The sequence below is a fragment of the Salvelinus alpinus genome, chromosome 2 (genome assembly GCF_045679555.1).
Source record: "Salvelinus alpinus chromosome 2, SLU_Salpinus.1, whole genome shotgun sequence".
Lineage (NCBI taxonomy): Eukaryota > Metazoa > Chordata > Actinopteri > Salmoniformes > Salmonidae > Salvelinus > Salvelinus alpinus.
The window spans coordinates 8918807-8943140 of NC_092087.1; the positions used below are offsets into that span (position 1 = coordinate 8918807).

A 24334-nucleotide genomic window follows, 5' to 3' on the forward strand; every position below is an offset into this window, starting at 1 on the left:
CAGGCCTACCACCCGGTACTCTACCCAGAGCCTTAGTCACTGTTACTAGCCGGCTACCACCTGGTTACTCTACCCAGAACCTTAGAGGCTGTTACTCAGGCCTACCACCCGGTACTCTACCCTGAACCTTAGTCACTGTTACTCTGGCCTTCCACCCGGTACTCAACCCTGCACCTTAGAGGCTGTTACTCAGGCCTACCACCCGGTACTCTACCCTGAACCTTAGTCACTGTTACTCAGGCCTACCACCCGGTACTCTACCCTGAACCTTAGTCACTGTTACTAGCCGGCTACCACCCGGTACTCTACCCTGAACCTTAGTCACTGTTACTCAGGCCTACCACCCGGTACTCTACCCAGAACCTTAGTCACTGTTACTCAGGCCTACCACCCGGTACTCTACCCTGCACCTTAGAGACTGTTACTCAGGCCTACCACCCGGTACTTTACCCTGAACCTTAGTCACTGTTACTCAGGCCTACCACCCGGTACTCTACCCAGAACCTTAGTCACTGTTACTCAGGCATACCACCCGGTACTCTACCCTGAACCTTAGTCACTGTTACTCAGGCCTACCACCCGGTACTTTACCCGGCACCTTAGAGACTGCTACTCAGGCATACCACCCGGTACTCTACCCTGAACCTTAGTCACTGTTACTCAGGCCTACCACCCGGTACTCTACCCTGAACCTTAGTCACTGTTACTCAGGCCTACCACCCGGTACTCTACCCTGAACCTTAGTCACTGTTACTCAGGCCTACCACCCGGTACTCTACCCTGCACCTTAGAGACTGTTACTCAGGCCTACCCCCTGGTTCCTCAACCCTGCACCTTAGTCACTGTTATTAACCGACTACCACCTGGTTACTCAACCCTGCACCTTAGAGACTGTTACTCAGGCCTACCACCCGGTACTCTACCCTGAACCTTAGAGACTGTTACTCAGGCCTACCACCTGGTTCCTCAACCCTGCACCTTAGAGACTGTTACTCAGGCCTACCACCTGGTTCCTCAACCCTGCACCTTAGAGACTGTTACTCAGGCCTACCACCTGGTACTCAACCCTGCACCTTAGAGACTGTTACTCAGGCCTACCACCTGTTACTCAACCCTGCACCTTAGAGACTGTTACTCAGGCCTACCACCTGGTACTCTACCCTGAACCTTAGAGACTGTTACTCAGGCCTACCACCTGGTTCCTCAACCCTGCACCTTAGAGACTGTTACTCAGGCCTACCACCCGGTACTCTACCCTGAACCTTAGTCACTGTTACTCAACCCTGCACCTTAGAGACTGTTACTCAGGCCTACCACCTGGTACTCAACCCTGCACCTTAGAGACTGTTACTCAGGCCTACCACCTGGTACTCTACCCTGAACCTTAGAGACTGTTACTCAGGCCTACCACCTGGTTCCTCAACCCTGCACCTTAGAGACTGTTACTCAGGCCTACCACCTGGTACTCTACCCTGAACCTTAGAGACTGTTACTCAGGCCTACCACCTGGTACTCAACCCTGCACCTTAGAGACTGTTACTCAGGCCTACCACCTGGTACTCAACCCTGCACCTTAGAGACTGTTACTCAGGCCTACCACCTGGTACTCAACCCTGCACCTTAGAGACTGTTACTCAGGCCTACCACCCGGTACTCTACCCTGCACCTTAGAGACTGTTACTCAGGCCTACCACCCGGTACTCTACCCTGAACCTTAGAGACTGTTACTCAGGCCTACCACCCGGTACTCTACCCTGCACCTTAGAGACTGTTACTCAGGCCTACCACCTGGTACTCAACCCTGCACCTTAGAGACTGTTACTCAGGCCTACCACCCGGTACTCTACCCTGCACCTTAGAGACTGTTACTCAGGCCTACCACCCGGTACTCAACCCTGCACCTTAGAGACTGTTACTCAGGCCTACCACCTGGTACTCAACCCTGCACCTTAGAGACTGTTACTCAGGCCTACCACCTGGTTACTCAACCCTGCACCTTAGAGACTGTTACTCAGGCCTACCACCCGGTACTCTACCCTGAACCTTAGAGACTGTTACTCAGGCCTACCACCTGGTTCCTCAACCCTGCACCTTAGAGACTGTTACTCAGGCCTACCACCTGGTTCCTCAACCCTGCACCTTAGAGACTGTTACTCAGGCCTACCACCTGGTACTCAACCCTGCACCTTAGAGACTGTTACTCAGGCCTACCACCTGGTACTCAACCCTGCACCTTAGAGACTGTTACTCAGGCCTACCACCTGGTTCCTCAACCCTGTACCTTAGAGACTGTTACTCAGGCCTACCACCTGGTACTCAACCCTGCACCTTAGAGACTGTTACTCAGGCCTACCACCTGGTACTCAACCCTGCACCTTAGAGACTGTTACTCAGGCCTACCACCCGGTACTCTACCCTGCACCTTAGAGACTGTTACTCAGGCCTACCACCTGGTTCCTCAACCCTGCACCTTAGTCACTGTTATTAACCGACTACCACCTGGTTACTCAACCCTGCACCTTAGAGACTGTTACTCAGGCCTACCACCTGGTACTCAACCCTGCACCTTAGAGACTGTTACTCAGGCCTACCACCTGGTACTCAACCCTGCACCTTAGAGACTGTTACTCATGCCTACCACCCGGTACTCTACCCTGCACCTTAGAGACTGTTACTCAGGCCTACCACCTGGTTCCTCAACCCTGCACCTTAGTCACTGTTATTAACCGACTACCACCTGGTTACTCAACCCTGCACCTTAGAGACTGTTACTCAGGCCTACCACCTGGTACTCAACCCTGCACCTTAGAGACTGTTACTCAGGCCTACCACCTGGTACTCAACCCTGCACCTTAGAGACTGTTACTCAGGCCTACCACCTGGTACTCAACCCTGCACCTTAGAGACTGTTACTCAGGCCTACCACCTGGTACTCAACCCTGCACCTTAGAGACTGTTACTCAGGCCTACCACCCGGTACTCTACCCTGCACCTTAGAGACTGTTACTCAGGCCTACCACCTGGTTCCTCAACCCTGCACCTTAGTCACTGTTATTAACCGACTACCACCTGGTTACTCAACCCTGCACCTTAGAGACTGTTACTCAGGCCTACCACCTGGTACTCAACCCTGCACCTTAGAGACTGTTACTCAGGCCTACCACCTGGTACTCTACCCTGAACCTTAGTCACTGTTACTAGCCGGCTACCACCCGGTTACTCTACCCTGAACCTTAGTCACTGTTACTCAGGCCTACCACCCGGTACTCTACCCTGAACCTTAGTCACTGTTACTCAGGCCTACCACCCGGTTACTCTACCCTGAACCTTAGTCACTGTTACTCAGGCCTACCACCCGGTACTCTACCCTGAACCTTAGTCACTGTTACTCAGGCCTTCCACCCGGTACTCTACCCTGAACCTTAGTCACTGTTACTCAGGCCTACCACCCGGTACTCTACCCTGAACCTTAGTCACTGTTACTCAGGCCTACCACCCGGTACTCTACCCTGAACCTTAGTCACTGTTACTCAGGCCTACCACCCGGTACTCTACCCTGAACCTTAGAGGCTGTTACTCAGGCCTACCACCTGGTTACTCTACCCAGAACCTTAGAGGCTGTTACTCAGGCCTACCACCCGGTACTCTACCCTGAACCTTAGTCACTGTTACTCAGGCCTACCACCCGGTACTCTACCCTGAACCTTAGTCACTGTTACTCAGGCCTACCACCCGGTACTCTACCCTGAACCTTAGAGGCTGCTGCCCTATAGACATAGACATGCAACACTGGTCACTATAATAATGTTTCCATACTGTTTTACTGTGTATATATATATATATATATCTACTGCTGTACTACATTTTTGATTATTTTTTAAATGTTTGATCATTGTGTGCTTGTTTGACATTTAGTGTATTGATTGATAGGAACTAGGAACATAAGCATTTCGCTGCAACCATCATAACACCTGCTAACTGTGTACGAGACCAATAACATTTGATTTGATTTGATAGACTCACTTTTTCCACTGGTAACACTGGTTCTACAAACTCTTTCAGTTGATGACGTCAGCACCTGATTTGGTCGCAAACAATTTGCGATAATGACCTGACCTGTGTCCCATAAAGTGCATATACAACAACATGTGGACACCGCCTTCAAATTAGTGGATTCGTCACAAGTATTTCAGCCACACCCGTTGCTGACAGGTGTATAAAATCAAGCACACCGCCATGCAATCTCCATAGACAAACACAGGCAGTAGAATGGCCATTGAAAGACAGAGGGCACACGTAAACAGCCATCTCCACGCACTGCCACAAACTGACGGCTCAGTTTGAAACCTCATGTTTTTTTGTGAAACCCTAAATGTGTTTGCTAATTAGGGGTGTATATCAAACGAGCAACACATCCTTTTTTTAAGTTAAAAAGTGGTTAATGAACTCTGAGTAATGAGATGTGTTGTGAACCAGAGATAAAGGACAATACTGAACATGGTCTCTATTACACTCAGGGTGTCCCCCAAATGGCACCCTATTCTCTTTGTAGTGCACTAGGTCCTCTGGTCAAAAGTAGTGCACTATATAGGGAGTAAGGTGTTATTGGGGACACCCCCAGAGAGAGAGAGAGAGACAGTGGTGCAGAGTGGAACGCAGACGAGGGAGCACAGATCTATCATCATCGTGCCCTTGCCTGTCAGAGGAAAAACCAGCTCCATTTCCCAGTATTATTTCCTGTCATAGCCCTGTGTCGCTCAGTCACACACATACACACGAGCACCGCGTTGCTCCGTCACACACAACCACACACACACACAAGCCCCGAGACGCTCAGTCACACACACACACACACACACACACACACACACACACACACACACACACACACACACACACACACACACACACACACACACACACACACACACACACACACACACACACACACACACACACACACACACACACACACACACACACACACACAAGCCCTGCGTCATACATTTTACACGGCTGATTGTTGGAGCCATCTCGTGCATATTTACATTTTACATCTCCACCTATTTTCTTCATATAAATGTTACCACTGTAGTATTTCACTGAAGAAAACAGCCCTGCCATTAGATAATCTATAATCTTCATTACTGAGTATCACTTCTACTGTATATGCGGATCTGAACGTAATAGTCAATTGGTTCAGGAAATGAACATGTAAGATGATACTTGTATGATGAAACTAACTCTATACTAATGTACACGGAGGCGCGTGTTACTGTATGTTCATCAGTCATGGGCGGCCATCTTTAGTGCCCATCAACAAACCACAGATATCTGAGGCATCAGTCACTGTCTCACATCAACGGCCATCTGCACGGACAACTGCGTGTCGCCTTACAATGAAGCCATCTGACGTGAGACAATGAGGCATCAGAATCATATTCATCAAATACCTACAACAGTTCTCAAATCAAAACAAATTTTATTTGTCACATGCGCCGAATACAACAGGTGTAGTAGACCTTACAGTGAAATGCTTACTTACGAGCCCCTAACCAACAATGCAGTTAAGAAAAATAAGTGTTACGTAAAAATGTGGAGGCTATATACAGGGTGTTATGGTACAGAGTCAGTGTGGAGGATATATACAGGGGGTACCGGTACAGAGTCAATGTGGAGGATATATACAGGGTGTTACGGTACAGAGTCAATGTGGAGGCTATATACAGGGTGTTACGGTACAGAGTCAATGTGGAGGCTATATACAGGAGGTACCGGTACAGAGTCAATGTGGAGGCTATATACAGGGTGTTACGGTACAGAGTCAATGTGGAGGCTATATACAGGGTGTTACGGTACAGAGTCAATGTGGAGGCTATATACAGGTGGTACCGGTACAGAGTCAATGTGGTGGCTATATACAGGGTGTTACGGTACAGAGTCAATGTGGAGGCTATATACAGGGTGTTACGGTACAGAGTCAATGTGGAGGCTATATACAGGGTGTTACGGTACAGAGTCAATGTGGAGGCTATATACAGGGTGTTACGGTACAGAGTCAATGTGCAGGGGTACAGGTTAGTCGAGGTAACTGGGGTAATATGTACATGTAGGTACAATTCTCTTTCCCTCTCTAGTGTCGACCACTAAGGATAAAATGTTGGAAATGTAAACTTCCCAAAAAGGACTAGCGATGATGATGATGGACAGGAGAAATCTAATATCACCAAGTAACATCCAGAGTATGTTGCCTAGCAGCACCATATCACTAAGTAACACCCAGAGTATGTTGGGAAAAGGGAATACCTAATCAGTTGTACAACTGAATGCATTCAACCAAAATATGTCTTCGGCATTTAACCCAACCCCTCTGAATCAGAGAGGTGCGGGGGGGCTGTCTTAAAGCGACGTCCACGTTATCGGTGCCCTGGGAGCAGTTGTTGTTGGGGGTTAACTGCCTTGCTCAAGGGCAGAATGGCACCTTTCGGTTACTGGCCCAATGCTCTTCATCGCTAGGCTAGGCTGGGTGATTGCACTTCCTTTGCAAAGGCTGATTCTGATCTGGATTCTGATTCCAGGGACCAATATTGCTGTTGTTAGAACTGTTTATGTTCTCTAGCATACTACTAAGAATTAAGTAATTCATGTAGGCTTGCATTCGAGGTGGCATGCTAGTAAGGAAGGCCATTGGAACATGTCTTTCCTTAGACGCTAGACCAGGGATCATCAACTAGATTCAGACAGGAAGTAGTCCCCTAGACCAGGGATCATCAACTAGATTCAGACAGGAAGTAGTCCCCTAGACCAGGGATCTTCAACTAGATTCAGACAGGAAGTAGTCCCCTAGACCAGGGATCTTCAACTAGATTCAGACAGGAAGTAGTCCCCTAGACCAGGGATCTTCAACTAGATTCAGACAGGAAGTAGTCCCCTAGACCAGGGATCTTCAACTAGATTCAGCCGGGGGCTGATTTTTCTTCTTGACCAGATGGGCATGGGACCGGAAAACAATTACAAAAACATTTTATACTGCAAATTGACAGCAAGAAGCCTAAACAGATATAATATTTGACTAAAACATAATAATTTCAAACTTTGCTTACATTTGTTATACGAACACATATACAGTATCTCTCTATTATGCATGGAAATACTTTGGAACAGATTAGACTAAATGAAAGTTAATTTGCTGGTGTTGTTACAGGTCTTTTATGTCCAACAATAAAAAATAAAAATAAAAATATATATATATAAAAAAAATAAAATAAATTGCTTAGAAAATATATATATATATATAATATATATATATATATATATTTTCTAAGCAATTTTTTTTTTTTATATATATATATATATATATATATATATATATATATATATATATATAAAAAATTGCTTAGAAAATTTTGGGGGGGACAAATAAAATCAATCGCGGGCCAAATTTGGACCACGTGCCGCCAGTTGGGGAATCCTGCTCTAGGCTATAATCAGAGACGCATTGATCTCCAAGAAAGATCATCGCTGTGACAGGGCAGCATCCGTAGACTAAGCACCGTCGGTCGACGGCAGGCACAGAGCCTCAGTACGCAACCCCGAGTACGGATAGCATTTATGCGGTGGAGTGGAGGAGGAGCATACCTGGGTTCAAATACTATTTGGAATCCTTTCAATTACTATGAGGGTTTGCTTTATCCTATCTAAGGGTTTGCTTTAGCCAATGGGCAGGGTTTGTATTTTTAAGACCTTTCTATTGGTTCCCATGCAACAGGAAAGCTCAAATACAGTATTTGAAAAATGTCAAATAGTATTTGAACCCAGGTATAGAGTGGAGTGATCTGACTGAGAACTTAATACAGAGCATGCATGCGGACAGGACCCTAGTACAGCCTGTTACATGATACCCCGTTTCTCCTTCTGCTGCTGCCCAGCTGTGCTCTGTTCTGCTCTCCGCCTTCCCTGGGCCTGTTCCGCCTCCCATCACGCCTCCCTGTTCTCTTCCTCATCGCCCTAGTGCAGCCAGCCAGCCAGCCAGGCTTGTGCCTTGATCTCAGCCAAAGCATTTATAATTGATTCTTTAAGGGTCTCTCTCTCTCTCTCTCTCTCTCTCTCTCTCTCTCTCTCTCTCTCTCTCTCTCTCTCTCTCTCTCTCTCTCTCTCTCTCTCTCTCTCTCTCTCTCTCTCTCTCTCTCTCTCTCTCTCTCTCTCTGTCTCTCTCTCTGTCTCTCTCTCTGTCTCTCTCTCGTTATTATAAACACATTTTCAGAGGGCAGGAGCAGCGACTGCCAGGGTGACACGGATTAAATGGAATCCTTAGATCCCTTTCTCACTCCCGATCCCTCTCTACTTCACTGCTTTTACCTTCCACCCCTTTCCCCCACTTCAGAGCCCTGTGTGACCTATCATGTCAGACCTCACAACCCTCTCTCTTTGTATCTCTCTCTCTCTCTCTCTAACTAACCAGACACCCAGTGAGAGGCTGTGATTGCATGTTACTGGGAGAGATAGAGAGCGAGATGGAGAGAGAGATGGAGAGAGAGATAGAGAGAGAGAAGCAGGAGGGAAGTGGGGTATGTTTGGCCATTTTGGCAGTCACATAAAAGCGGAAACTTGGACTATCACATCCCCTCCCCAGGAGAAGATAGCGTGTTTATCGCAGAACTAGGCTAACTAGGCTAAGAAAACAGGGCATGAAGGCCACACTCAAACTCACAGGGCAGTGAGTGGTGTTTGTATGGCTGCTGTGAGGTAATGCTGGTGTTTGTATGGCTGCTGTGGAAGGTAGCTCTACAGGAAGGTAGCTCTACAGGAGGGTAGCTCTCCAGGAACACTGAAGGTTGGAGAACCCCTACAGGAGGGTATCTCTCCAGGAACACTGAGGTTGGAAAGGCCTGGTACAGATGAACCACAGAAATACACAGACAGAGCTCACTATGATGACAGAGACTGACTGCAGCGGCATGTCTGTCTCCTAATTGATGGCTAAATTACCACAGTAATAGAGAATGGATTGATCTGGTCTGGGGGAGGGGGAAGGGGAGGGGTTGGAATCACAGGCTACAGGCCGAGTAGAATGGCAGAATCATCCCGCTATCAGCTCCTGGATGAGACTGGAAATGCTATTAAAAAAGTAGTAAAAGAGAAGGTGAGAGACGGTGTGTGTGTGTGTGTGTGTGTGTGTGTGTGTGTGTGTGTGTGTGTGTGTGTGTGTGTGTGTGTGTGTGTGTGTGTGTGTGTGTGTGTGTGTGTGTGTGTGTGTGTGTGTGTGTGTGTGTGTGTGTGTGTGTGTGTGTGTGTGTGTGTATGTGTGTGTGTGTGTCTTTCCCAGGTGTCTTTGAGCTGTTCTTATTGATCACATCTTATTAGTGCTACTTCATTAGAGCCCAGAGAGGACTGGGAGAAGCTGTGAAACGGATCTACTTCATTAGAGCCCAGAGAGGACTGGGAGGGAGCTGTGAAAGAGATCTACTTTATTAGAGCCCAGAGAGGACTGGGAGGGAGCTGTGAAACAGATCTACTTCATTAGAGCCCAGAGAGGACTGGGAGGGAGCTGTGAAACAGATCTACTTCATTAGAGCCCAGAGAGGACTGGGTGGGAGCTGTGAAACGGATCTACTTCATTCGAGGACTGGGAGGGAGTTGTGAGTCGGATCTACTTCATTAGAGCCCAGAGAGGACTGGGAGGGAGCTGTGAAACGGATCTACTTCATTAGAGGACTGGGAGGGAGTTGTGAGTCGGATCTACTTCATTAGAGCCCAGAGAGGACTGGGAGGGAGCTGTGAAACGGATCTACTTCATTAGAGCCCAGAGAGGACTGGGAGGAGCTGTGAAACAGATCTACTTCATTAGAGCCCAGAGAGGACTGGGAGGGAGCTGTGAAACGGATCTACTTCATTAGAGCCCAGAGAGGACTGGGAGGAGCTGTGAAAAGTAATCCTAAACTGAGGGGCAGTCTGGAGTCAAGATACATGGTCAATATAGACTCGAGGTCATTATAGACTCATGTTCATTATAGCCTAATATTGAGTTGCACATCCCCCCCCCCCCTCCCCCTGCCCAAGGAACAGCCTCAATTCGTCGGGGCATGGTGTCGAAAGTGTTCCACAGGGATGCTAGCCCATTTTCACTCCAATGCTTCCCACTGCTGTGTGAAGTTGGCTGGATGTCCTTTGGGTGGTGGACCATTCTTGATACACACGGGAAACTGTTGAGCGTGAAAAACCCAACAGCGTTGCAGTTCTTGACACAAACCGGTGTGCCTGGCACCTACTACCACACCCCGTTCAAAGGCATTTCAATATTTTGTCTTGCCCATTCACTCTCTGAATGGCACACATACACAATCCATGTCTTAATTGTCTCAAGTGTTAAAAGTCCTTCTTTAACCTGTCTCCTCCTGTTCATCTACACTGATTGAAGTAGATTTAACAAGTGACATCAATAAGGGATCATAGCTTTTACCTGGATTCACCTGGTCAGTCGATGTCATGGAAAGAGCAGGTGTTCTTAATGTTTTGTATACTCAGTGTAGACTCATGATCATTATAGGTCATCAGCTGAGAAGATGGAGGTTAACTCATGCTGTGTTTCCCCTATCGTTGTAGAGGCAGGATGCCCCACCTGGAAATTAAGCTAGGGGAAAGACTGGACTGTTGAGCTGTGTGAGTCTAGATATGCCTAGTGAATCACTTTGTGTGTATTTAACAACTAGTGCTGTAACAACAACAAAAAGTCAAACACTTGTTATTTGGCAAGTGCACCTTAGACTACCTTACCTTACATTATAGCTGAACTTACCTCACCTCACCTCACTGTCACTCGCTGTTACTAATAGGAGCCTGGAGTCAGAGCAGTTACCTGAGGGTTGTAATATTGGGATGCAGCAGACAAAAAAGACCAATATTAAATTTATGTATATAATATTTTTTTATTTTAGGTGGTAGATCAGATTTAATACTGCAGATAGATTGTAGCTTCCATCAATGTAGTTGTCTACATCACTTCCAATCCTCCATATAGTATTTTGCAAATATATATACACATACATACACATATAAATACATACATATACACATACACACATGTATATATATATTTTTTTAAATATATATTTCCTTTATTCCCCTCCAACCCTACCACCACTCCCCCAACTGGAGCAAAGCAGTGAACAACGATGATTAGGCCTGTATTTCCAGCTTATACATACTATATACATTTTACAATAGCTTTATTTTTGTTTGTTTTTAACTCATTCTTCCTCTACCCTCAACCTCTCCCATATATTTAGGATGTCCATCCAGTTTGATTTCTATTTGCCATATCTTTCAGACTGGTTCTTACGTTTTACGGGCCCAGTATGTTTTACATTAGTTATCTTGTTATTAGTTGTTATTAGTCCCAACCTTCAGCTCCATTTAACCCCTCCCGTCTATCTCTTAACACCATCCATATTGGATTTCTATTTTGCCATATTTTTTCCAACTGTGCTGTGATGTATCACAAAAGTTCTGAACCTTTCTACAGATTGTAAATTGAAAATAAACAGTTTTGCTAAAGGTATTATTATATTAATTAGATAGATATTACTACAGTGTGTGTGTGTGTGTGTGTGTGTGTGTGTGTGTGTGTGTGTGTGTGTGTGTGTGTGTGTGTGTGTGTGTGTGTGTGTGTGTGTGTGTGTGTGTGTGTGTGTGTGTGTGTGTGTGTGTGTGTGTGTGTGTGTGTTGCACTGTGTACCAAAACGTTGGTACTTTTTTCCAATATTATAACGTGAAAAAACGGTCCGGTATTTTAATTTGTTCCTGTCGGTTGTTCTATCATATGTGTCGTACGTTTTGGAAATCAACTAAAATGTATTGAACTTCTAACTTACATTAGAAAATGTATTTAATTTGCTCAAGCGTAGGCATATCACAATTCATGAACCGAATGCATCAGTGATTTTTGTATTACTTCCAACTTTCTGAAGAGACGACAGCACAGGAATGACCCTGTGTCTGTGTGTGATGTGTGCATTACGTCTACGACTTTGTGTAGCCGTTAGCGATGCTAATGATAACCGTCTTCAGGTAGATGGAAATACTTTCCCAATGACCTTAAAAGTAATCAATTAAAAGTTAACTACAAAGTATCGTATATGCCTACCTGGTAGAATCATGATTATTTGCATCAATCCAGTGGGCATTTGTTTTGAAAACTCCATCACAAATGCACTACAGAAACAGCGCTAACCCAACGGCAGCGCTAGGTGCCTGTGCTACAGAAACAACGCTAACCCAACAACAGTGCTAGGTGCCTGTGCTACAGAAACAGCGCTAACCCAACGACAGCGCTAGGTGCCTGTGCTACAGAAACAGCGCTAACCCAACAACAGTGCTAGGTGCCTGTGCTACAGAAACAGCGCTAACCCAACAACAGTGCTAGGTGCCTGTGCTACAGAAACAGCGCTAACCCAACGACAGTGCTAGGTGCCTGTGCTACAGAAACAGCGCTAACCCAACAACAGTGCTGGGTGCCTGTGCTACAGAAACAACGCTAACCCAACAACAGTGCTAGGTGCCTGTGCTACAGAAACAGCGCTAGGTGCCTGTGCTACAGAAACAACGCTAAGCCAACAACAGTGCTAGGTGCCTGTGCTACAGAAACAGCGCTAACCCAACAACAGTGCTAGGTGCCTGTGCTACAGAAACAGCGCTAACCCAACAACAGTGCTTGGTGCCTGTGCTACAGAAACAACGCTAAGCCAACAACAGTGCTAGGTGCCTGTGCTACAGAAACAGCGCTAACCCAACGACAGTGCTAGGTGCCTGTGCTACAGAAACAGCGCTAACCCAACAACAGTGCTTGGTGCCTGTGCTACAGAAACAGCGCTAACCCAACGACAGTGCTAGGTGCCTGTGCTACAGAAACAGCGCTAACCCAACAACAGTGCTTGGTGCCTGTGCTACAGAAACAACGCTAACCCAACAACAGTGCTAGGTGCCTGTGCTACAGAAACAGCGCTAGGTGCCTGTGCTACAGAAACAGCGCTAACCCAACAACAGTGCTTGGTGCCTGTGCTACAGAAACAACGCTAACCCAACAACAGTGCTAGGTGCCTGTGCTACAGAAACAGCGCTAGGTGCCTGTGCTACAGAAACAACGCTAAGCCAACAACAGTGCTAGGTGCCTGTGCTACAGAAACAGCGCTAACCCAACAACAGTGCTAGGTGCCTGTGCTACAGAAACAGCGCTAACCCAACAACAGTGCTTGGTGCCTGTGCTACAGAAACAACGCTAAGCCAACAACAGTGCTAGGTGCCTGTGCTACAGAAACAGCGCTAACCCAACGACAGTGCTAGGTGCCTGTGCTACAGAAACAGCGCTAACCCAACAACAGTGCTTGGTGCCTGTGCTACAGAAACAGCGCTAACCCAACAACAGTGCTAGGTGCCTGTGCTACAGAAACAGCGCTAACCCAACGACAGCGCTAGGTGCCTGTGCTACAGAAACAGCGCTAACCCAACGACAGCGCTAGGTGCCTGTGCTACAGAAACAGCGCTAACCCAACAACAGTGCTAGGTGCCTGTGCTACAGAAACAGCGCTAACCCAACAACAGTGCTTGGTGCCTGTGCTACAGAAACAGCGCTAACCCAACAACAGTGCTTGGTGCTAGCAAGAGTAACTACACTCAAAAATGTAAATTTCATAGGTTTTTTCCAGACCTCAAAAGTGGTCTCCTGGTGTGGTTTAAGCATCGTTGTAGACTTAGAACATCCAATATTGTTGTTTTTCTATACAAAATCAGTCGTTCAGGTATCACACTAGTGTGAGTGTGCCCGTGTTCACTACTGTCAGCGTGCTAGTCAATATGTTAGAGAGAGATGGATTGAGACACACAGACATCCAAAGACATACAGTGAATTTGGAAAATATTCAGACCAATTGACTTTTTACACATTTTCTTATTCTTGATATTGATGATATTGATGAAATTGATTAAATCGTTTTTTCCCCCTCATCAATCTACACACAATATCGAATAATGACAAAGCAACAACAGTTAATTTTTTACTTACATTAGCAAATTGATTAAAAATGAAAAACAGAAATATCACATTTACGTAAGTATTCATTTACACAAATATTACTCAGTACTTTGTTGAAGCATCTTTGTCAGTGATTACAGCCTCGAGTCTTCTTGGATATGACGCTACAAGCTTGGCACACCTGTATTTGGGGAGTTTCTCCCATTCTTTGCAGATCCTCTCAACCTCTGTCAGGTTGGATGGGGAGCGTAGCTGCAGAGCCGTTTTCAGATCTCTCCACAGATGTTTGATCAGGTTCAAGTCCGGGCCCTGGCTGGGCAACTCAAGGACATTCAGAGACTTGTCCCGAAGCCACTTCTGCGTTGTCTTGGCTGTGTGCTTAGGGTTGTGGTCCTGATGGAAGGTGAACCTTCGCCCCAAGTCTGAGGTCCTGAGTGCTCTGGAGCAGGTTTTCATCAAGGATCTCTCTGTACTTTGCTCTGTTCATCTTTCCCTCGATCCTGACTGGTCTCCCAGTCCCTGTTGCTAAAAAACATCCCCACAGCATGATGCTGCCACCACCATGCTTCACCGTAGGGATGGTGTCAGGTTTCCTCCAGATGTAACACTTGGCATTCAGGCCAAAGAGTTCAATCTTAGTTTCATCAGACCAGGGAACCATGTTTCTCATGGTCTGATAGTCCTTTAGGTGCCTTTTGGCAAACTCCAAGCGGGCTGTCATGTGCCTTTTACTGAGGAGTGGCTTCCATCTGGTCACTCTACCATAAAGGCCTGATTGGTAGAGTGCTGCAGCGACGGTTGTCCTTCTGGAAGGTTCTCCCATCCCTTGGAGCTCTGTCAGAGTGACCATCGGGTTCTTGGTCACCTCCCTGTCCAAGAAACTTCTCCCTCGATTGCTCAGTTTGGCTGGGCGGCCAGCTCTAGGAAGAGTCTTGGTGGTTCCAAACTTCTTCCATTTAAGAATGATGGAGGCCACTGTGTTCTTGGGGACCTTCAACGCTGCAGAAATGTTTTGGTACCCTTCCCCAGATCTGTGCCTCGACACAATCATGTCTCAGTACTCTACGGACAATTCCTTCGACCTGATGGCTTGGTTTTTGCTCTGAGATGCACTGTCAACTGTGGGACCTTATATAGACCGGTGTGTGCCTTTCCAAATCATGTAAAATCAATAGAGTTTACCACAGGTGGACTCCAATCAAGTTGTAGATACATCTCAAGGATGACCAATGGAAACAGGATGCACCTGAGCTCAATTTCAAGTCTCATAGCAAAGGGTCTGAATACTTATGTAAATAAGGTACTTCTGTTTTTTAAATTTGCAAACATTTCCAAAAACCTGTTTTCGCTTAGTCATTTTCGGTTATTGAGTTCAGATTGCTCAGGATTTTTATTTTATTTTATCCATTTTAGAATAAGGCAGTAACATAACAAAATGTGGATAAAGTCAAGGGGTCTGAATATTTTCCGACGGCATTGTATCAGGAAGAGACCACTTCCACAAAATGCTGTGGCATCAAGTGAGACGTAAAATGCCGTTTCTATGAATACAGACGTAAACCAAGTAGCCTCAAGTATCATCAAGTCAATGAGAGGGCCTGGACATATTCCGTTTGAAAAGGCAAAACTTCCCAAAAATAACAAATACAATGGTCAATTCAAACTAATAAAATAAAAAATAAAAATTGTTTAGTTGCTTTCATTTTCAAGCTGATTAAATCAATTTACATTGAAAAACCACACATCTGTACGTGAGTGTGTGTGGTGTCTATGACTGTCTGTGTGTCTGTGTGTGGTGTGTGTGTGTGTGTGTGTGTGTGTGTGTGTGTGTGTGTGTGTGTGTGTGTGTGTGTGTGTGTGTGTGTGTGTGTGTGTGTGTGTGTGTGTGTTTGTCGTGTGTGTGTGTGTGCGTAAACAACCAGAAGTTGCCTGTGTTAGTAACAGTGGATGACTCCTTCCACAACATTTGATCTGCATCTCAAATTGCATCACATCCCCTATATAGTGCACATCTTCTGATCAAAACTAGTGCACTATGTAGGGAATAGGGTGCCATTTGGGATACACACAAATGAATGCTCTCTGCTGAGCTGTTTGCCATACAGGTCTAATCTACATTACATCCCACATCATCACAAACAAACACAGAGACATCACATTACTAAAGTGACCCTCACAGCAGAGTAGAGACTACATTATGATACTACATTATGTTACTACATTATGTTATTACATTATGATACTACATTATGTTACTACATTATGATACTACATTATGATACTACATTATGATACTACATTCTGTTACTACATTATGATACTACATTATGTTACTACATTATGTTACTACATTATGTTACTACATTATGTTACTACATTATGATACTACATTATGATACTACATTATGTTACTACATTATGTTACTACATTATGATACTACATTATGTTACTACATTATGATACTACATTATGATACTACATTATGTTACTACATTATGATACTACAGGACCCTCACAGCAGAGTAGATACTACATTATGATACCACAGGACCCTCACAGTAGAGTACATTACAGTACCTGGCAGTACACATTTCTAAGGGCCATAGGGAAAGGTGTGTCTTTCAGACCATGAACATTTTACCTCAGCAGAGGGACAGTGAAGGGCAGGGAGAGGAGAGGAGAGGAGAGGAGAGGAGAGGAGAGGAGAGGAGAGGAGAGGAGAGGAGAGGAGAGGAGAGGAGAGGAGAGGAGAGGAGAGGAGAGGAGAGGAGAGGAGAGGAGAGGAGAGGAGAGGAGAGGAGAGGAGAGGACCAGCAGTATCCTTGTAGTCGACACAGGAAGTCATGTTAGGTCACTTGATGTGGGCTGACTATTTTGGCAGTTGATCAAAGAAGTTAATGATACAGCTTTCACAGGAAAGATACACCTGCGTGGCTTGTATTTCACATCAATCATATCATTTCAATGACTTTTTATTCGTTGTAGTGGCAGAGCTAAATGGTCAAATCAAAGCTAATCCAGGTAAATGGTTGTTTTCATTCAAACGGAAACTGAACTGCAGATGTCTTCACAACAGCCCTGACACCGATCTCAAAGTCAACAAGCCTTTTGAAATTGGCCGCCACCACCATTTTTGTATCACATTAATTTACTATTTGACTAACGGTGTAAAAACATCTGAAGAAGAGCAGCAAAGGGAGGTCTTTATGTGTCACTGAGCCTGGCCGGCTCCAGGCTTAAACAACAGAAGTGGTAGCTTAGGCCCGACCCCCAAAAAGTATAAATAATATTATTTTTGTTGGGGGCTGGGGGGGGGGAATCAGTCAGGGTCTCAACTTACTGTTGAGAGTCAGAATAGTGCCAGTTAAAACTGTGATCAGCAGTTCTTCTCTTGTTTTGGAAGTCATTGACAATCACTCAAATTAGTCATGTCAGCTAACAATTTTTAGACTGGTAAGTTAGTCATGCCAGTTATCTAAACTTGTAGTAATCATGGTTGAATACCGACCAGGCACGCAGGGCACAGGCACGCAGGGGACCCCCATTGATTTTGTTAGTCACTCTCACTCAGATATCATAAATAAGTCAAGTTTAAATGTGTAAAATTGCAGAAAACTTGCTTTAAAACCTGTCTAGCCCCGGGGAACCCCCCCCCCACATTCCACTGAAAAACTTTCACACATTAACAAGTCCAATACAGCAAATGAAAGATAAACATCTTGTGAATCCAGCCAACATGTCCAATTTTTTAAATGTTTTACAGCGAAAACACCACATATATTTATGTTAGCTCACCACCAAATACAAAAAAGCACAGACATTTCTTTCACAGCACAGGTAGCTTGCACAAAACCCCCAAATAGAGATAGAATTAGTCACTAACCAAGAAACAACTTCATCAGATGACAGTCTTATAACATGTTATACAATAAATCTATGTTTTGTTCGAAAAATGTGCATATTTCAGGTATAAATCATAGTTTTACATTGCAGCTACAATCACAAATATCACCAAAGCAGCTAGAACAATTACAGAGAGCAACGTGAAATACCTAAATACTCATCATAAAACATTTATGAAAAATACATGGTGTACAGCAAATGAAAGATAAACATCTTGTGAATCCAGCCAATATTTCAGATTTTTTAAGTGTTTTACAGCGAAAACACAATATAGCATTATATTAGCGTACCACAATAGCCAACCACACAACCGCATTCATTCACCGCAAAGGTAGCGATCGCAAAAAAACAGCAAAAGATATAAAATTATTCACTAACCTTGACAAACTTCATCAGATGACAGTCCTATAACATCATGTTACACAATACATATATGTTTTGTTCGAAAATGTGCATATTTAGCGGTACAAATCGTGGTTTTACAATGTGAATACGTAGCCAAACTGCACAAAATTATCCGGATATATTTCTGACACTCACCTAATCTAATCAAAGAACTCATCATAAACTTTACTAAAAAATACATGTTGTACAGCAAATGAAAGATACACTAGTTCTTAATGCAATCGGCGTGTTAGAATTCTAAAAATAACTTTAGTACGACATACAGCTTACGTTATAGCGAGACAGCGCCTGCAATGAGGGCGGAAAATAGTACTAAACATTTTCCACAGAAATACGAATTAACATCATAAATGGTTCCTACTTTTGCTGCGCTTCCATCAGAATCTTGTACAAGGAGTCCTTTGTCCAGCATAAATCGTTGTTTGGTTTTAGAATGTCCTCTTCGCCTGTCGAATTAGCAACCAAAGCTAGCCAAGTGGCGCGAAGTTGTCCATCTTCACCAAACTTAGAGAACGGAAAACGCCAAAACTCCCGATAAACATTCAATAATCTGATAAAACTATATTGAAAAAACATACTTTACGATGATATTATCACATGTATCAAATAAAATCAAAGCCGGAGATATTAGCCGTCTATACCGAAAGCTTTTCAGAAGGCAATCCAGGGTTCCTTCCCGCGCCTTGCAGGACAAAGGAAATTTGGGGTCACGTCATTCCAAGAGCTCTTGTTCGACCTCAGATCAAGCTAGACACCCCATTCCACCTCCCACTGCCTGTTGACATCTAGTGGAAGGCGTATGAAGTGCATGAATATCCATAGATTTCAAGCAAATTAATAGGAAGGCCCTGGAACAGAGCCTCGATTTCAGATTTTTCACTTCCTAACAGGAAGTTTGCTGCAAAATGAGTTCTGTTTTACTCACAGATATAATTCAAACGGTTTTAGAAACTTGAGTGTTTTCTATCCAATAGTAATAATAATATGCATATTGTACGATCTAGAATAGAGTACGAGGCCGTTTAAATTGGGCACGATTTTTTCCCAAAGTGAAAATAGCGCCCCCCTATCCCAAACAGGTTAAAAGTGCAAAAATGCCTCTCTGCCACATGGCAAAATTTGTAGAATTGTGTGAAATGGGTCATAAACTGCAACCTTTTCTCTATGCCCCATAGCAAAATGTGTAGAATTGCTTTAACATTGACATTTTTTCTCTCCGTCCTCAAGAAGGAGGTCCCCGAAAGTCTAGATAGGTGTTTCTGCTACATCTACCAACACAGGTGGGTAGGTCGAACAGAGACTACAGGTATCATGGAGGTCGAGACTGGAGCTCAATGCTACAGAGACTACAGGTATCATGGAGGTCGAGACTGGAGCTCAATGCTACAGAGACTACAGGTATCATGGAGTTAGAGACTGGAGCTCAATGCTACAGACACTACAGGTATCATGGAGGTCGAGACTGGAGCTCAATGCTACTGAGACTACAAGTATCATGGAGTTAGAGACTGGAGCTCAATGCTACAGAGACTACAGGTATTGGGGAGTTAGAGACTGGAGCTCAATGCTACAGAGACTACAGGTATTGGGGAGTTAGAGACTGGAGCTCACTGCTACAGAGACTACAGGTATCATGGAGTTAGAGACTGGAGCTCAATGCTACAGAGACTACAGGTATCATGGAGTTAGAGACTGGAGATCAATGCTACAGAGACTACAGGTATCATGGAGTTAGAGACTGGAGCTCAATGCTACAGAGACTACAGGTATCATGGAGGTCGAGACTGGAGCTCAATGCTACTGAGACTACTGGTATCATGGAGTTAGAGACTGGAGATCAATGCTACAGAGACTACAGGTATCATGGAGTTAGAGACTGGAGCTCAATGCTACAGAGACTACAGGTATCATGGAGTTAGAGACTGGAGATCAATGCTACAGAGACTACAGGTATCATGGAGTTAGAGACTGGAGATCAATGCTACAGAGACTACAGGTATCATGGAGTTAGAGACTTGAGCTCAATGCTACAGAGACTACAGGTATCATGGAGTTAGAGACTGGAGCTCAATGCTACTGAGACTACAGGTATCATGGAGTTAGAGACTGGAGCTCAATGCTACTGAGACTACAGGTATCATGGAGTTAGAGACTGGAGCTCAATGCTACTGAGACTACAGGTATCATGGAGTTAGAGACTGGAGCTCAATGCTACAGAGACTACAGGTATCATGGAGTTAGAGACTGGAGATCAATGCTACAGAGACTACAGGTATCATGGAGTTAGAGACTGGAGATCAATGCTACAGAGACTACAGGTATCATGGAGTTAGAGACTGGAGCTCAATGCTACAGAGACTACAGGTATCATGGAGTTAGAGACTGGAGCTCAATGCTACAGAGACTACAGGTATCATGGAGTTAGAGACTGGAGCTCAATGCTACAGAGACTACAGGTATCATGGAGTTAGAGACTGGAGCTCAATGCTACAGAGACTACAGGTATCATGGAGTTAGAGACTGGAGCTCAATGCTACAGAGACTACAGGTATCATGGAGTTAGAGACTGGAGCTCAATGCTACAGAGACTACAGGTATCATGGAGTTAGAGACTGGAGCTCAATGCTACAGAGACTACAGGTATCATGGAGTTAGAGACTGGAGCTCAATGCTACAGAGACTACAGGTATCATGGAGTTAGAGACTGGAGCTCAATGCTACTGAGACTACAGGTATCATGGAGTTAGAGACTGGAGCTCAATGCTACAGAGACTACAGGTATCATGGAGTTAGAGACTGGAGCTCAATGCTACAGAGACTACAGGTATCATGGAGTTAGAGACTGGAGCTCAATGCTACTGAGACTACAGGTATCATGGAGTTAGAGACTGGAGCTCAATGCTACTGAGACTACAGGTATCATGGAGTTAGAGACTGGAGCTCAATGCTACTGAGACTACAGGTATCATGGAGTTAGAGACTGGAGCTCAATGCTACTGAGACTACAGGTATCATGGAGGTCGAGACTGGAGCTCAAAGCTACAGAAACTACAGGTATCATGGAGGTCGAGACTGGAGCTCAATGCTACTGAGACTACAGGTATCATGGAGTTAGAGTCTAGAGCTCAATGCTACAGAGACTACAGGTATCATGGAGTTAGAGACTGGAGCTCAATGCTACTGAGACTACAGGTATCATGGAGTTAGAGACTGGACCTAGAGCCTAAAACTGACCTAGAGCCTAAAACTGACCTAGAGCCTAGAATTGACCTAGAATTGACCTAGAGCCTAGAATTGACCTAGAGCCTAAAACTGACCTAGAATTGACCTAGAGTCTAGAATTAACCTAGAGCCTAGAATTAACCTAGAGCCTAGAATTGACCTAGAATTGACCTAGAGTCTAGAATTAACCTAGAGCCTAGAATTAACCTAGAATTAACCTAGAGCCTAGAATTAACCTAGAGCCTAGAATTAACCAAGAATTGACCTAGAGTCTAGAATTAACCTAGAGCCTAGAATTAACCTAGAATTGACATAGAGTCTAGAGTTAACCTAGAATTGACCTCAAGTCTAGAATTGACCTAGAGCCTGAAACTGACCTAGAGCCTGAAACTGACCTAGAGCCTGAAACTGACCTAGAGCCTAGAATTGACCTAGAATTGACCTAGAGCCTAGAATTGACCTAGAACTGAGCCTAGAATTGACCTAGAGCCTAGAATTGACCTTGAGCCTGAAACTGACCTAGAGCCTAGAATTGACCTAGAATTGACCTAGAGCCTAGAATTGACCTTGAGCTTAGATTTGACCTGGTAGCGTTAAGACAAGTCTTCTGGTCTCAGGTAAGGTTGCTGATCCAGAGCGAGAGCGTAATTCTCCGAACCACCTCCGTTGCACGCGCTAACAATGTCACTCACCACTTTAAAGTGGATGATCAGCTGCATCAGATAAAACCATTAGAGGAAACCCAGTCAGTCCTACGCTCTATGCTACAACACCACGGTGATGAGCTGTGTTCACGTACCCAGCAGAGGGCAGACAGCTTAGCATCACAGAGTTTCAACCAGATGCTACACGGTGACTCACCACAGTAAAGTCCTCAGCGCTGCACTCCACGCCGCGGTAGTAGCATGACAGCAGCATGTCCTTGATGTCATGGCCCGTCCGGTCGTAGAACTCACGCATGTTAAAGGGGCGGGGCTTGAAGTTGAGGAAGTCAGATTTGATCTTCAGGGTCTCCAGGACGCTTTCCTCAACCAGGTGAGTGTCTCTAATCTCATACCTTGGAACATGGAAGCAGAAGGACAGTTAGGATCGGTCCTATAGCATCCTATCGGATCTGTTAGAGGACTAGAGGAGGAGTTATTGATCTTCAGGGTCTCCAGGTTGCTCTCCTCAACCAGGTGAGTGTCTCTGATCTCACACCTGCGACAGAACAGAATGATAGTTATATGAAAGTTAGGGATAGAACTAGTGGTTAGGGTTAGTGGTTAGGACACAGAGGAAATCAGCTTTGGGAGGGTGTCCCGTTACACACCTGGACAGAACGGAGAAGTTTTAATTCAACTTTAACAAATCAGATCTTTAGTAACTTCTCATACACTACATGACCAACAGCATGTCCAACCTGCTCGTCAAACATCTCATTCCAAAATCATGGGCATTAATAAGGAGTTGGTCCCACACCCCTTTGCTGCTATAAAATCCTTCACTCTTCTGGGAAGGCTTTCCACTAGATGCTGGAACATTGCTGCGGGAATTTGCTCCCATATTAAAATAGACATGACGAGCTGCTAATAATAATAAAAAACGCGGGGCTATCGATACACTTGGCTACTCACTCATCGCAGCGCGACTGGAAGTAAGAAGTAGCACATGTTATGTTTTGTAATAGTGTTGAATAAAAACAGTGTTGACAGTGCTGAATAAAAACGTAGACATGAACTCACGAATAAAAACAGCAGATATTTGCTGTATTCTGACAGTCTCTCTATGGTCAGAGTTTTAAAAGTTGTGAAATATCATGTAGGCTAGTGTCAAACTTTGCTGTGGCCGGGGTAGCTGTAGGAACGATGATTTGAGCTATCCGATTGGCTAGCGCAGTAGGCAAACTCGATTTAGCCACAGATCTCCCGGTCCACCAGGTAGGCAGAGTTTATCTTTTCAGACAAATTAAATGGTTCAAAATGTGAACACTTTGTTTACCCGATGCTCAGGGCTTCTGAATCAAGTGCATCTACCACCAACAGCGCAACACAATAAGAAATTTAAAAAGGAGTGCAAGCCTCTATCACAGCCTCTATCGTTGGCTTTATCACAGCCTCTATCACAGCCTCGATTGTTGGCTTTATCACAGCCTCTATTGTTGGCTTTATCGCAGCCTCTATTGTTGGCTTTATCACATCCTCTATCACAGACTCGATTGTTGGCTTTATCACAGCCTCTATTGTTGGCTTTATCACAGCCTCTATTGTTGGCTTTATCACATCCTCTATCACAGCCACTATTGTTGGCTTTATCACAGCCTCTATTGTTGGCTTTATCACATCCTATATCACACCCTCTATTGTTGGCTTTATCATAGCCTCTATCACAGCCTCTATTGTTGGCTTTATCACATCCTCTATCACAGCCTCTATTGTGGGCTTTATCACAGCCTCTATTGTTGGCTTTATTGTTGGCTTTATCACAGCCTCTATCACAGCCTCTATTGTTGGCTTTATCACATCCTCTATCACAGCCTCAATTGTTGGCTTTATCACAGCCTCTATCATTGGCTTTATCACAGCCTCTATTGTTGGCTTTATCACATCCCCTAGCACAGCCTCTATCACAGGCTCTATCGCAGTCTTTATCGTTGGCTTTATCACAGCCTCTATCGCAGCCTTTATTACAGCCTCTATCACAGCCTCTATTGTTGGCTTTATCACAGCCTCTAACACAGCCCCTAGCACAGCCTCTATCGTTGACTTTATCGCAGCCTTTATCGTTGGCTTTATCGC

At 44.9% G+C, this 24334-nt stretch overlaps 1 protein-coding gene across 1 annotated transcript in view; it reads right to left on the minus strand.

The window, feature by feature from the left end:
- The window catches only part of LOC139553403 (acid-sensing ion channel 1), a 430248-nt gene that overhangs the window by 364788 nt on the left and 41126 nt on the right, over nucleotides 1-24334 (minus strand). Inside the window, exon 2 of the mRNA XM_071365701.1 lies at nucleotides 22419-22614. Coding sequence (XP_071221802.1) covers nucleotides 22419-22614 — 196 coding nt within the window. The remainder of the gene's footprint in view (nucleotides 1-22418; nucleotides 22615-24334) is intronic.